This window comes from Sapajus apella, unplaced genomic scaffold (assembly GCF_009761245.1).
Source record: "Sapajus apella isolate SASKATOON/1434 unplaced genomic scaffold, GSC_monkey_1.0 scaffold53, whole genome shotgun sequence".
Taxonomy (NCBI): domain Eukaryota; kingdom Metazoa; phylum Chordata; class Mammalia; order Primates; family Cebidae; genus Sapajus; species Sapajus apella.
In genome coordinates, this window is record NW_022436993.1 from 6,534,326 (window position 1) to 6,550,606 (window position 16,281).

Sequence of the window (16,281 nt, forward strand, 5' to 3'; positions counted from 1 at the left end):
ATAATAACATTTCCATCTACTTAATTGAGTAAATGCATCTCATGTAGTTTAGCAGTAGCTGTTTTATGCTGCCTGTTTTTCATGACCTAATTGCTAATCTGCCTTCATCTGCTTTACTGCTTAGATTGTACCGTGTTCTCTGACGGCTGCACTAGAACTACTTTTAGTAGGGTGTGATAATCTTATTAAAATGGTATTTTAGATATTTTAGGTATTTTAAAATGGTATTTTAGATATATCTGTGTCTCACATATTTTGTTTTTTTTTTTTTTTTTTTTTTGAGGCAGAGTCCCACTCTATCACCCAGCAATGGTGTGATCTCAGCTCATTACAAACTCTGCCTCCCAGGTTCAAGCAATTCTTTCACTTCAGCCTTCTGGGTAGCTGGGATTACAGGCACTCGCCACCATATTAGCCGGCATGCCCAGCTAATTTTTGTATTTTGAGTAGAGACAAGGCTTCACCATGTTGGCCCAGGCCGGTCTTGAACTCCTGATTTCAAGTAATTCACCCACCTCGGCCTCCCAAAGTGCTGGGATTACAGGCATGAGCCACCTTGCCTGGCCACATACTTTGATATATTTTTGTTTAACTCAGCTCAGTATTTTTTTTTTTTTGAGATCTCAGTATTTTTTGAGATTCCCTCTTTGATCTATTGATTATTTAAAAGTATATTGTTTAGTTTCCAAATGTTCAGGGACCTTTTTGTTATATTTCTATTAGCAATTGGTAGTTTGATTCTCTTTTCATCAGGAAGCATACCCTGTATGAGTTAAATTCCTTTAAATTTGTTCAGATCTGTTTTATGGCCCAAGATATGGTCCATCCTGGCATGTATTCCATGGACATTTGAAAAGAATCTGTATTCTGCTGTGGTGAATTGGAGTGTTCTACAAATATCAGTTAGATTCAGTCGGCTGATGGCATTGAGTTGTATATCATTGCTGATTTATAGATTTAGTTATGTTATCAATTATTGAGAGGGGATATTGAACTTTTTGACTGTATTTGTAAATTTGTCTTCAGTTCCATCAGTTTTTGCTTCACGTTTTGCAGCTCTCTTGTTTTGTACATACGCGTTTAGGATTGCTGTGTCATCTTGGTGGATCTTTTTATCATTATATAATGTCTCTCTTCGTTATTGGCAATTTGTTTTTGCCTTAGAGTCTGCTTTACCTTACCTGATACTAATATAACTACTTCTGCTTTTTTTAAAATTAATTTTTATATGGTATATCTTTCTAATCCTTTTACTTTTAACTTACCTATATTGTTATATTTGAAGTGAGTTATAGATAGCATATACATGTAAAAAAGATGTAAAACCATGTATGTGTGCATGTGTGTGTGTATTAAATAGACAATTTGTGTATTTAAACCATTTACATTTAATGTAGTGATTGATATGTTAGGGCTTAAGTCTGCCATTTTATTTTTTGTTTTCTATTTTTCTCTCTCATTATCATTTCTCTGTTTTCTTCTTTCTGCCTTCCTGTGGTTCAGTATTTCTGAGAATGCCTCTTGAATTTATTTATAGTGTTTTTTAGTGTATTTCTTTGTATCACTTTTTAATGGTTATAACAGGTATAATGTTATATATACATAACATATCACAGTCTACTGGTATAAGATTTTAGCTATTTAAAGTGACATACATATATTACCTCCCCTTAAATCCCTTTACCTTCCTTATTTATAATATAATTGTCTTGAGTATTTTCTCTATAAACACTGAAGGTTATAATTTTGCTTTAGCAGTCATATATAATTAGAAAGCTTAAGAGGAGGAAAGTCTATTGCCTTTACTCATGTTTTTACTCTTTCGTTCTTTCTTCTTTCCTGGTCGTCCAATGTATTTTCTTTTATAATTTCATTTCCGTTTATAGAGCTTCCTTTAGCCATTATTGCAGGATAGGTCCACTGGTGACAAATTCTTTTAGTTTTCCTTCACCTCAGGGTATCTTGGTTTTCCCTTCATTCTAGTAAGATATTGTCACAGGATATTAATTTCAGGTATAACAGTTATTTTCTTTCAGTATTTGAAAAATACTGTGCCACTTCCTTCTGGCCTCCATGGTTTGGGGTGAGAAATACACTGTTACTTGAATTATATTTGTACTGCAGATATGGTCTTATTTCTCTGTTGCTCCTTTAAGTTGCTGTTCAGAGTCTCAAAATTTCCCAGGGCTGTGTTCCCTTTTTTGCTTTTTCAGTCTACTTTCTGTTTTTTAGATTGGGCAATTTATGTTTTTCTAGTCTCAAATTCAGATTCTTTTCTCTGTTTGCTTCATTCTGCCATTGAGCCCTTCCATTCAGTTTTTAACTTGAGTTAGTGTACACATCAATTCTGACATTTCTGTTTGGTTCTTCTATATGCCTTCTATTTCTTTGCTGAAACTTTATATTTATTTGTTTCAAGAGTATTCATTATTGCTTGTCATATCATTATTACATGGCTTCTTTAATAACTCAGTCAAGTCATTTAAATATGTCTTTCATCTTGTTGGCATCTGTTACCTTTTCTCATTGAAATTGAAGTATTCTTGGTTCTTGTTGTGACAACTGATTTTTTATTTAAATTTGGGTATTTAGGGATATTATGAAACTTTGAATCTTATTTTAATCTTCTGTTTTACCTGGGCTTCTCTGACAATACTCAAGCCATGGAAGGGGTAGTGCTGCCTGTTACTGCTAGGTAGGATTGAAGTCCGAGTTTCCTATGTGGTCTGTTTGACAGTTGAGGAACAGAGTATTTATAGATTCTCAGATGGGTGTGGTTCCTGTTTGCCACTAGACCTCCATTAATAACACGCTGCCTGTGAGGTAGAGCAGGAATACCTACTTACTACTCCCCACTTGGCCTCCACTGACATTACGTGGTGATGGCCTCGCTACCATAGGGCAGTTGTGAAAGCCCTGATTCTCCACTAAGCTTCCTTTTTTTTTTTTTTTTTTTTTTTGACATGGAGCCTCGCTGTCTTGTCTAGGCTGGAGTGCAGTAGCACAGTCTTGGCTCACTGCAACCTCTCCCTCTGAGGTTCAAGTGATTCTCCTGCCTCAGCCTCCCCGGTAGCTGGGATTACAGGCACACACCACCACACCCAGCTAATTTTTGTATTTTTAGTAGAGACAGGGTTTCACCATGTTGGCCAGGCTGGTCTCGAACTCCTGACCTCAGGTAATCTGCCTGCCTCAGCCTCCCAAAGTTCTGGGATTACAGGTATAAGCCACTGCACCAGCCCTCTAGGCTTCTTCTGTAACCACACTGCGTGGTAGAGGGTGAGACACCTATTACTTCTCGGTGGATATGGAGGTTCAAGCTACCACTGTTGATCTCCACTGACTTTATTAGCAGGAGGAGCCTCCTTATCTTTTAGCCTTCTCTCTCACATCACCCTGGTGGGGAGTCTGGATGACTCATTACAGGCTGGCAATGGCAGAAGCCTAAGTTTCCCGTTAGTTTTTGCTCTCATGGTTGGTAATAGGATGGGGATGACACTACTTCCTGTCTTCTTTGCCTGAATTAGTGGTTATTGTCTAAAAGCTTTATCTTTTAGACAAAAGATAAATGTCTTTGCCCTCTCTTTTTTGGTCCTTTAGCTAGGGAGAGCAGGCTTTTTTTGTTTGTTTGTTTTACCTATATGTGTGTGTGTCTGCCTGTTAGTGTTTCCGGGTTGCTAGTTTCTCCAGCACCAAGTCTGGGATATATAAGAAACTCAAAGAAAACACACAGAACTGACCACCCTGGGTATTCCTTGAGTCCTGCAGTACCTAGCTGGTCAGCCTTCTCTCTAACTTACAAATTCTTCTTGTGTTTGTTTTATATATAATGGTTAAGATACAAGTAAACACATAGCTTATTTACTCTTTTACCTTTTTTTTTTTTACAATTCTTAGAGAAATGTGGAAAAGTTCTCCATATTTTCTGAAATGGAAGTTTTATATTAATTTCTGGTATGGTTGGGGTCTTGCCCCCCTCACCCAAATCTCATGTCAAAATATGATCACCAGTATTGGAGGTGGAGCCTGATGGGAGGTGATTAGATCATGGGGGCAATTTCTCATGAATGGTTTAGCACCATCCCCTTGGTGCTGTTCTTGAGACAGTGAGTTCTCATGAGATCTGCTTGTTTAAAAGCATATAGCACCCCCTGCCTCTATCGCGCTCTCGTTTCTGCCCCTGCCATATAAGACACCTGCTCTTCCTTTGCTTTCCACTGTCATTGAAAGCTTTCTGAGACCTCTGCAGAGGCAGAAGCACTCGTGCTTTCTGTACAGCCTGCAGAGCTGTGAACCAGTTAAAACTGTTCTTTATAAATTACCCAGTCTTGGGTATTTATTTATAGCAATGTGAGAATGAACTAATACACTTTGTAAAGTGATTTTTAAAAACTTATTTATTTATTATTTTTAAACTTTTAGGCTCGGGGGAACATGTGAAAGTTTGTTACACTGGTAAACTCATGTCATAGGGATTTGTTGTACTGATTATTTCATCACCACATATTAAGCCCAATCAATAATTATTCTTTCTGCTCCTGTCCCTCCTCCCACCCTCCAGGCTCAAGTAGATCCCAGTGTCTGCTGTTTCTTTCTTTGTGCTCATAAGTTTTCATCATTTAACTCCCACTTGTAAGTGAGAACATGTGGTATTTGGCTTTCTGTTCCTGCTTTAGTTTGCTAAGGATAATATCCTCCAGCTCCATCCAGGTTCATGCAAAAGACATAATCTCATTATTTTTTATGGCTGCATAGTATTCCATGGCATATATGTACCACATTTTCTTTATCAAATTGGTCATTGATGGGCACGTTGATCCATGTGTCTGCTATTGTGAACAGTGCTGCATTGAACATTTGTGTACATGTATCTTTATGGTAGTATGATTTACACTCTTCTGGGTATATTCCCCATAATGGGATTACTGGGTTACATAGTAGTTCTGCTTTTAGCTCTTTGAGGAATCACCATACTATGTTCCATAATTGTTGAACTAATTTTCACTCCCACGAGGTGTTCCCTTTTCTCCACAACCTTGACATCGTCTGTTATTTTTTGACCTTTTAATAATAGTCATTCTGACTGGATTGAGATGGTATCTCATTGTGGTTTTGATTGGCATTTCTCTAATAATCAGTGATATTGAGCTTTTTTTTCATGTGCTTGTTGGCTGCATGGATATCTTCTTTTGAAAAGTGTCTGTTTATGTCATTTGCCCACTTTTTGATGGGGTTGTTTGTTTTTCTCTTGTAAATTTATTTAAGTACCTTATAGATGCTAGATATTAGACCTTTGCCACAAAAATAGTTTGCAGAAATTTTTCTCCCATTGTGTAGGTTGTCTGTTTACTCTGTTGATGGCTTCTTTATGCTGTGTAGAAGCTCTTAAGTTTAAATCTTACTTGTCAATTTTTGCTTTTGTTTCTATTGCTCTTGGTGTCTTTGTCATGAAATCTTTGCCTGTTCCTATGTCCAGCATGGTATTGCCTATGTTGTCTTCCAGGGTTTTTATAGTTTTAGGTTTTACATTCAAGTCTTTACTCCATCTTTAGTTGATTTTTGTATATGGTGTAAGGAAGGAGTCTAGTTTCAATCTTATGCATATGGCTAGCCAGTTATCCCAGCACCATTTATTGAATAGGAAGTCCTTTTTTTATTGGTTGTTTTTGTCAGTTTTATCAAAGGTCAGATGGTTATAGGTGTGCAGCCTTATTTCTGGGCTCTCTGTTCTGTTCCATTGGTCTCTGTGCCTGTTTTTGTACCAGTACCATTCTGTTGTCGTTACTATAGCCCTGTAGTATAGTTTGAAGTCAGGTAGCATAATGCCTTCAGTTTTGTTCTTTTTACTTAGGATTGCCTTGGCTATTCAGGCTCTTTTTCATTTCGTATGAATTTTAAAATAGTTTTGTCTAGTTCTGTGAAGAATGTCATTGTTAATTTGATAGGAATAGCATTGAATCTGTAAATTACCTTGGGCAATATGGCTGTTTAAATGATATTGATTCTTCCTATCCATGAGTATGGAATGTTTTTCCACTTCTTTGTGTCTTCTCTGATTTCTTTCTTTGAATTTTGTAATTCTCATTGTAGAGCTCTTTCACCTCCCTGATTGGCTGTATTCCTACGTATTTTATTCTTTCTGTGGCAGGTGTGAATAGGACTGCCTTCTGATTTGACTCTCAGCTTGGCTCTTCTTTGAGTACCGGAGTGCTAGTGATTTTTGTACATTGATTTGTATCCTGAAACTTTGCTGAAGACGTTTACCAGCTAAAGAAGCTTTGGTGCCAAAACTATGGGGTTTTCTAGATGTAGAATCATGTCATCTGCAAACAGGAATAGTTTGGCTTCCTCTCTTCCGACGTGAATGCCCCTTATTTCTTTCTCTTGCCTAATTGCTCCAGCCAGGACTTCCAGTACTTCTAATGTATTCAGTGGAAGTGGTGAGAGAGGGCATCCTTGTCTTGTGCCAATTTTCAAGGGGAGTACTTAGATTATTGAGAGTATTTATTTATTTATTTATTGAGGTGGAGTTTTGCTCTTGTTGCCCAGGCTGGAGTGCAGTCACACAATCTTGGCTCACTATAACCTCTGCCTCCCAGGTTCAAGCAATTCTCCTGCCTCAGCCTCCCACGTAGCTGGGATTACAGGCATGCACCACCATGCCTGGCTAATTTTGTATTTTAAGTAGAGACAGGGTTTCGCGATGTTGGACAGGCTGGTTTCGAACTCCTGACCTCAAGTGATCCACCCACTTCAGCTTCCCAAAGTGCTAGGATTACAGGCGTGAGCCACCATGCCCGACCTATTAAGAGTTTTTAACATAAACGGGTATTGAATTTAATTGAAAGCTTTTTCTTTGTTACTCAGGTCTTTAGTTCTGTTTATGTGATGAATCACATTTATTAATTTGCATATGTTGAACCAACCTTGCTACCTGAGGATGAAGCATATTTGATTGAGGTGGATTAGCTTTTTGATGTGCTACTGGATTCAGTTTGCAACTATTTTGTAACTTTTGTGTCATTGTTTAATCGAGGATATTGGCCTACAGTTTTTTTTGTTGTTGTGTCTATGCCAGGTTTTGGTATCAGGATGATGCTGACCTCTTATAATAAGTTTGGGAGCAGTCCTTCCTCCTCAATTTTTTAGAATAGTTTCTGCAGCAATAGTACCAGCTGTTCTTTGTATATCTGGTAGAATCCAGCTGTGAATCCTTCAGGTCTTGGGCTTGTTTTTAGTTGGGAGCCTGTTTATTCTGGATTCAGTTTTGAAGCTTGGTTTTGTTCTATTTAGGGAATCAATTTCTTCCTGGTTCAGTCTTGGGAAGGTGTATGTGTCCAGGAATTTATTCATCTCTTCTAGGTTTTCTAGTTCGTGTGCATAGAGGTTTTTGTAGTAGTTTCTATTGGTTATTTTTACTTCTATGGGGTCAGTGGTAATGATGATTCCCTTTATCATTTCTAATTGTGTTTATTTGGATTTTCTGTATACTTTATTAGTCTGCCTAGTGGCTTATCTATCTTACTAATTGTTTTAAAAAAATATCTATTTCTGGATTTGTTTGTATTTTGAATGGTTTTTCTTGTCTCTGTTGCCTTCAGTTCAGCTCTGATTTTGGTTGTTTTGTCTTCCACTAACTTTGGGGTTGATTTGTTCTTGCTTCTCTAATTCTTTCTATTGTGATGTTAAGTTGTTAATTTGATGTCTTTCTAACTTTATGATGTGGGTACTTAATGGTATGAATTTCCCTCTTGACACTGCCTTAGCTGTGTCCCAGATATTCTGGCATGTTGTATCTTTGTTTTCATTAATTTCAAAGAACTTCTTAATTTCTGCCTTAATTTAATGGTTTATCTAAAAGTCATCCAAGAGTATGTTGTTTAATTTCCATGGAATTGTATGCTTTTGAGCAGGTGTCTTAGTCTTAACTTCTGTTTTTATTGCACTGTGGTTTGAGAGTCTGTTTAGTATGATTTCAGTTTTTTTGCATTTGCTGAGGATAATGTTCAATTATGTAATCAATTTTAGAGTATGTGCCATGTGGCAAGGAGAAGAGGGTAGAAAATTCTGTAGAGATCCATCAGATCCATTTGGTCCACTGTTGAGTTCGGATCCTGAATATCTTTGTTAATTTTCTGCCTCAGTGATCTGTCTAATTCTGTCAATGGATTGTTGAAGTCTTCCACTATTATTGCAGGTGAGACTATGTCTCTTTCTAGGTCTCTAAGAACTTGCTTTATGAATCTGGGTCCTCCTGTGTTGGCTGCATATATATTTAGGTTAGTTAAGTCTTGTTGAATTGAACCCTTTACCATTATGTAATGTCCTTCTTTGCAATTAGGATTGCAACCCCTGCTCTTTTCTGTTTTCCATTTGCTTGGTAGTTTTTCCTTCATTTCCTTATTTTGAGCCTACGGGTATCATCACTTGTGAGATGGGTCTCCTGAAGATAGCATACCTATCGAGTCTTTTTTTTTTTCAATCCAGCTTGCCATTCTCTGTGCCTTTTAAGTGGGGCATTTAGCACATTTGCATTCAGGGTTAGTATTAATATGTGTGGATTTGATCCTGTTATTGCATTGCTAGCTGGTTATTATGTTGGCTTGTTTGTGTGGTTGATTTATAGTGACACTGGTCTGTGCATTTTTGTGTCAGCCTATAGCAGTCTTTCATTGCTGTTTAGTGCTCCTTTATAAATGCTTATTTACAAACACGTCAAACACTTGCAATTGTGATGAAACACCCTAGAACTAAATTCAAAACAATTGAATTTATTTGCTTTTTAAAAAATAAGTCATCTCTTTATGCAACCCAAATTAGTTCTGCTATTACTCTGCTTCAATGGTGATATGATATTTCTCAGTGTAAAAGCATCATCAATAATTATTCAGTCATTTCTCCAAATAGCATTTACTATGTTAATAGTTTTGTTTCTCTATGAAGAAATAGTAAATAGTCATACACATACAAACACATACATACCCACATATAGTTATACTTGAATACTTTTGTTTCTAGGAGACTTGCTCGGGAAAAGTCTAAAGATTTTAATTTTAATGGATATATTTAGACTGCTTTCCAAAAAGGCTGTAATAGAATAATTCACCTTTCCCCCACCAATTTAGTAGCCTTTTCCCTGCCAACAGTACATCTTAATTAGAGTTTAAATTTGAACTCATATGATTGGTATAAAATTATACCTTGGTATTACTTAATTTTTATTTCTTTAACCTTTAGAGAGTTTGAACCTTTTTTCTTATTTCTTGGCTATGTGGATTCGCTCAGTTGTGGATTGCCTATTTATGACCTTTGCCTGTATTTTTCTGTTGGGTTGCTTATCCCCTTGTTCATTTATAAAATCTCTTTATAAATCCTCTGTTTGTGCTCTGAATTGAATACATCCTTTTCAAGTTTTATTTGTCTCTTGATTTGTTTACTTTTTTATCTTTTTTTAAATAGCCTCTGGGTTTTCTTTCTTAACTAAGATGTCCTCTTTCTTTAAATAGTACATGTAGTTTTTAAGATTTCTTTTTGCAAAATTTTTATTGTTTGGGCTTTTAAAGATAGTTATCTTATCCATCTGGAATTTATTTATATATACAGTGTAAGATTGTGTGCAGTTTTCTTTTAAATGGATATTCAGCTGTGCAAGCATCACTTACTAAATTATTTTCCCACTAAATTGAAATATAGACAGTCTTATACTTATGATTTGACTTATAAATTTTTGACTTTATGGTAGTGCAAAAACAGTACTGTACTTTGAATCTTGAATCTTTTCCTGGACTAGCAATATGCGGTAGGATACTCCCTCATAATGCTGGGTAACAGCAGCAAACTGTAGCTTCCACTTAGCCATATGATCATTAGAATTAAAACTGATCCTCTACAGTGTACTGTGTTGCTATGTTATTTTTGCCCAACTAGAAGCTAATGTAAGTGTTCTGAGTATGTTTAAGGTGGGCTAGGCTAAGCCATGATGTTAGTTATATTAAATGCATTTTCAAATTAAGGATGTTTTCAGTAAATGATAGGTTTATCAGGTTGTAATCCTGTAAGAAGTCAACCAACATTGGTATTGATGGATTTTCTATTGTCTTCTAGGAAATTTTCTATTCCTATGCCAATATATATTGATTTTATTACATTGGCAGTATGATACATGCAAACACACATATACACACATACACATGGAGTGGTGAAAATACTGTTATGAGGCTGTTTTGAGTTTGACTATAGTAATTAAGAATGGAGTTGCTTCTCAGTGTTAAGTCTCCAATTAAAATCGTGTGTGTGTACATATATATAAATTTTTTGAGACAGAATCTCACTCTGTCACTCAGGCTGCAATTCAGTAGCGTGATCTTGGCTAACTCTACCCTTCACCTCCTGGGCTCAAGCAATTCTTACCCCTCAGCTTCCCAAGTAATTGGGATTACAGGCATGCGCCACCATGCTCAGCTAATATTTGTATTTTTAGTAGAGGCAGAGTTTTCCTATTTTGCCTAGGCTGGTCTCGAACTCCTGGCCTCAAGTGATCCACCTGCCTTGGCCTCCCAAAGTGTTGGGATTACAGGCATGAGCCACTGGTCCTAGCCCTAAAATGGGATTTAATAAAAAGCACAATGGATTTTTATCTATTAATAACTACTCGATGTTGCCAGATCAGATTTCACCTTTGTAAAATATTGAAAAATAAATGTATACCATTTAGTGAGAGCCATTATTTTTTATAGATGAGAAACTTGATACTGTTCTAAGTGTTAACTTACTTTCCCAATATTATTTAGCTATTAGGAATTCATTTTATTCTTTAAAAATCTCAATAATTTGTTATTTTAAACATTTTTTAGAACAGAAGAAAGTTAAAAAACCAAAACCTGAATTTCCTGTATACACACCTTTAGAAAGTGCATATATTCAGTCTTACGATCATGGAACTTCCATAGAAGAAATTGAGGAACAAATGGATGATTGGTTGGAAAATAGGAACCGAACACAGAAAAAACAGGTAAATAAACATCATAAAACTTGTTTTTATTATTATTATTTTTAATATATATATTTTATTGCACTTTAGGTTCTGGGGTACATGTGCAGAACATGCAGAATTATTGCATAGGTACATACATGGCAATGTGGTTTTCTGCTTCCATCACCCCGTCACCTATAACTGGCATTTCTCCCCATGTTATCCCTCCCCAACCTCCCTACCCCCTGCTGTCTCTCCCCTAGTCACCCACCCCAGCAGACCCCAGTGTGTGTTGCTCCCCTCCCTGTGTCCATGTGTTCTTATTTTTCAACACCTGCCTATAAGTGAGAACATGCAGTGTTTGATTTTCTGTTCTTGTGTCAGTTTGCTGAGAATGATGGTTTCTAGATCATCCATGTCCCTACAAAGGACACAAACTCATCGTTTTTTATTGCTGCATAGTATTCCATGGTGTATATGTGCCACATTTTCATTGTCCAGTCTATCATTGATGCGCCTTTGGGTTGGTTCCAGGTCTTTGTTATTGTAAACAGTGCCACAATGAACATACATGTGTGTGTGTGTTTATTATAGAACAATTTATAATCCTTTGGCTATATACCCAGTAATGGGATTGCTGGGTCAAATGAAATTTCTATTTCTAGGTCCTTGAGGAATTGCCACACTGTCTTCCACAATGGTTGAACTAATTTACACTCCCACCAACAGTGTAAAAGTGTTCCTATTTCTCCACATCCTCTCCAGCATCTGTTGTCTCCAGATTTTTCAATGATTGCCATTCTAACTGGCATGAGGTGGTATCTCAATGTGGTTTTGATTTGCATTTCTCTAATGACCAGTGGTGATGAGCATTTTTTCATATGTTTGTTGGCCTCATAATTGTCTTCTATCGAAAAGTGTCTGTTCATATGCTTCGCCCACTTTTGAATGGGTTTGTTTGTTTTTTCCTTGTAAATGTGTTTTAGTTCTTTGTAGATTCTGGATATTAGCCCTTTGTTTGATGGGTAGATTGCAGAAAATTTTTCCCATTCTGTTGGTTGTCAGTTCACTCTAATGATTGTTTCTTTTGATGTACAGAAGCTCTGGAGTTTAATTAGATCCCATTAGTCAATTTTGGCTTTTGTTGCCAGTGCTTTTGGTGTTTTAGCCATGAAGTGCTTGCCTATGCCTATGTCCTGAATGGTTTTGCCTAGGTTTTCTTCTAGGATTTTTATGGTGTTAGGTCTTATGTTTAAGTCTTTAATCCATCTGGAGTTAATTTTAGTGTAATGTGTCAGGAAGGGGTCCAGTTTCTGCTTTCTGCACATGGCTACCAGTTTTGCCAACACCATTTATTAAACAGGGAATCCTTTCCCCATTGCTTGTTTTTGTCAGGTTTGTCAAAGATCAGATGGTTGTAGATGTGTGGCATTGCCTTCAAGGCCTCTGTTCTGTTCCATTGTTCTATATCTCTGTTTTTGTACCAGTACCATGCTGTTTTGATTACTGTAGCCTTGCAGTATAGTTTGAAGTCAGGTAGTGTGATGCCTCTGGCTTTGTTCTTTTTGCTTAGGATTGTCTTGGCTATGCGGGCTCTCTTTTGGTTCCATATGAAGTTTAAGATGGTTTTTTCCAGTTCTGTGAAGAGGATCATAGGTAGCTTGATGGTGATAGCGTTGAATCTGTAAATTACTTTGGGCAGTATGGTCATTTTCACGGTACTGATTCTTCCTAACCATGAGCATGGAATGTTTTTCCATCCGTTTGTGTCCTCTTTTATTTCGTTGAGCAGTGGTTTGTAGTTCTCCTTGAAGAGGTCTTTTACATCCTTCGTAGGTTGTATTCCTAGGTATTTTATTCTTTGTAGCAATTGTGAATGGCAGTTCGTTCTTGATTTGGCTCTCTTTAAGTCTGTTATTGGTGTATAGGAATGCTTGTGATTTCTGCACATTAATTTTGTGTCCTGAGACTTTGCTGAAGTTGCTTACCAGTTTCAGGAGATTTTGGGCTGAGACGATGGGGTCTTCTAAATATACAATCATGTCATCTGCGAATAGAGCAATTTGACTTCCTCCTTTACTAATTGAATACCCTTTATTTGTTTTTCTAGCCAGATTGCTCTGGCTAGAACTTTCAATACTATATTGAATAGGAGTGGTGAGAGATGGCATCCTTGTCTAGTGCCAGATTTCAAAGGGAATGCTTCCAGGTTTTGCCCATTCAGTATGATAGTGGCTGTGGCTTTGTCGTAAATAGCTTTTATTATTTTGAGATACGTTCTGTCGATACCTAGTTTATTGAGAGTTTTTAGCGTAAAGGGCTGTTGAATTTTGTCGAAGGCCTTCTCTGCATCTATTGAAATAATCATGTGGTTTTTGTCTTTGGTTCTGTTTATGTGGTGAATTATGTTTATAGACTTGCATATCTTGAACCAGCCTTGCATCCCCCAGGATGAAGCATACTTGATTGTGATGGATAACCTTTTTGATGTGCTGTTGCAATCAGTTTGCCAGTATTTTATTGAAGATTTTTGCATCTGTGTTCATCATGGATATTGGCCTGAAGTTTTCTCTTTTTATTGAGTCTCTGCCGGGTTTTGGTATCAGGATGATGTTGGTCTCATAAAATGATTTGGGAAGGATTCCCTCTTTTTGGATTGTTTGGAGTAGTTTCAGAAGGAGTGATACCAGCTCCTCTTTGTACCTCTGGTAGAATTAGGCTGTGAACCCATCTGGACCTGGACTTCTTTTCGTTGGTAGGCTATTAATTGCTGCCTCAACTTCAGCTGTTGTTATTGATCTATTCAGGGTTTCGACTTCTTCCTGGTTTAGGCTTAGGCGGGTGCAAGTGTCCATGAATTTGTCCATTCTTCCAGGTTTACTGGTTTGTGTGCATAGAGTTGTTTTTAGTAATCTCTAATGGTTGGTTGTATTTCTGTGGAATTGGTGGTGATATCCCCTTTATCATTGTTTATTGCATCTATTTGATTCTTCTCTCTTTTCTTTTTTATTAATCTGGCTAGCGGCCTGTCTTATTTTGTTGATCTTTTAAAAAATCCAGCTCCCAAATTTATTGATTTTTTTGAAGGGATTTTTTGTGCCTCTATCTCCTTCATTTCTGCTCTGATCTTAGTTATTTCTTGTCTTCTGCTAGCTTTTGAGTTTTTTTAAATCTTGTTCCTTTAGCTCTTTCTTTTTCTTTTTTTTTTTTTGAGACGGAGTTTCGCTCTTGTTACCCAGGCTGGAATGCAATGGCGCGATCTCAGCTCACCGCAACCTCCGCCTCCCGGGTTCAGGCAATTCTCCTGCCCCAGCCTCCTGAGTAGCTGGGATTACAGGCACGCGCCACCATGCCCAGCTAATTTTTTTGTATTTTTAGTAGAGACGGGGTTTCACCATGTGGACCAGGATGGTCTCGATCTCTTGACCTCGTGATCCACCTGCCTCGGCCTCCCACAGTGCTGGGATTACAGGCTTGAGCTACCGCACCCGGCCCGTCCTTTAGCTCTTTCAACTTTGATGATAGGGTGTCAATTTTAGATCTTTCCTTGCTTCTCATATGGGCACTTATTCACTGCTTTAAATGTGTCCCAGAGATTCTGGTATGTTGTGTATTCGTTCTTGTTGGTTTTGAAGAATATCTTTATTTCTGCCTTCATTTCATTGTTTATCCAGTCAACATTCAAGAGCCTTTTGTTCAGTTTTCATGAAGTTGTGCAATTCTGAGTGAGTTTCTTAATCCTAAATTCTAATTTGATTGCACTGTGGTCTGAGAGACTGTTATGATTTCCGTTCTTTTGCATTTGCTGAGGAGTGATTTACTTCTTACTTTTAGTAAATTTTAGAGTAGGTGTGATGTAGTGCTGAGAGGAATGTATATTCTGTGGATTTGGGGTGGAGAGTTCTGTAGATGTCTATTAGGTTTGCTTGGTCGAGATCTGATTTCAAGTCCTGGATATCCTTGTTAATTTTCTGTCTCATTGATCTGTCTAATATTGACAGTGGAGTGTAAAGTCTCCCATATTATTGTGTGAGAGCCTAAGTCTCTTTGTAGGTCATTAAGAACTTGCTTTATGTATCTGGGTGCTCCTGTATTGGGTTCATATATATTTAGGATTCTTCTTGTTGCATTGATCCTTTTACCATTATGTAATGCCCTTCTTTGTCTCTTTTGATCTTTGTTGGTTTAAAGTCTATTTTATCAGAGACTAGGATTGCCACTCATGCTTTTTTTTTGCTCTCCATTTGCTTGATAAATCTTCCTCCATCCCTTTATTTTGAGTCTATGTGTGTCCTTGCATGTGAGATGGGTTTCTTGGATACAGCACACCAATGGGGTTTGTCTTTTTATCTAATTTGCCAGTCTGTGTCTTTTGATTGGGGCATTTAGCCCATTTACATTTAAGGTGAATATTGTTATGTGTGAATTCGATCCTGCCATTTTGATGCTAGCTGGTTTTTTTGCCCATTAGTTGACGAAGTTTCTTCATTGTGTCGATGCTCTTTACCATTTGGTACGTTTTTGGAGTGGCTGGTACTAGTTGTTCCTTTCTATGTTTAGTTACCATTTAGTATGTTTTTTTAGTGGCTGGTACTGGTAGTTCCTTTCCATGTTTAGTATTTCCTTCAGGAGTTCTTGTAAGGCAGGTCTTGTAGTGACAAAATCTCTCAGCAATTGCTTGTCTGTAAAGGATTTTATTTCTCCTTCACTTATGAAGCTTAGTTTGGCCAGATATAAAATTCTGGGTTGAAAGTTATTTTCTTTAAGGATGTTGAATATTGGCCCCCACTCTTTTCTAGCTTTTAGAGTTTCTGCTGTGAGTCTGATGGTCTTTCCTTTGTGGGTGACTCAACATTTCTCTCTGGCTGCCCTTAGGATTTTTTTCCTTTATTTCAACCCTTGTGAATCTGACGATTATGTGCCTTGGGGTTGCTCTTCTTGAGGAATATCTTTGTGGTGTTCTCTGTATTTCCTGGATTTGAATGTTGGCCTGCCTTGTAGGTTGGGGAAGTTCAGCTCCATCAAGTCATTTATGTTCTTATCTAAGCTGGTTATTCCAGTTAGTATTTCATCTAAACTATTTTCAAGGTTCTTAGTTCTTTGCATTGGGTTAGAACATGGTCTTTTTAACTCGGAGAAGTTTGTGATTATCCACCTTCTGAAGCCTGCTTCTGTCAATTTGTCACACTCATTTTCTGTCCTGTTCTGTTCCCTTAATGGTGAGGAGTTGTGATCCCTGGGAGAGGAAGAGGTGTTCTGGTCTTTGAAGGTTTCATCCTTTTTTTACACTGTTTTTTTCCCATCTTCGT

The 16,281-nt window shown here is 37.3% G+C and overlaps 1 protein-coding gene across 1 annotated transcript in view; it reads left to right on the forward strand.

The window, feature by feature from the left end:
* The window catches only part of DNAJC1 (DnaJ heat shock protein family (Hsp40) member C1), a 223,175-nt gene that overhangs the window by 109,628 nt on the left and 97,266 nt on the right, over positions 1-16,281 (forward strand). The window contains exon 8 of the mRNA XM_032243903.1: positions 10,854-11,011. Within this exon, the coding sequence (XP_032099794.1) occupies positions 10,854-11,011 (158 nt within the window). The remainder of the gene's footprint in view (positions 1-10,853; positions 11,012-16,281) is intronic.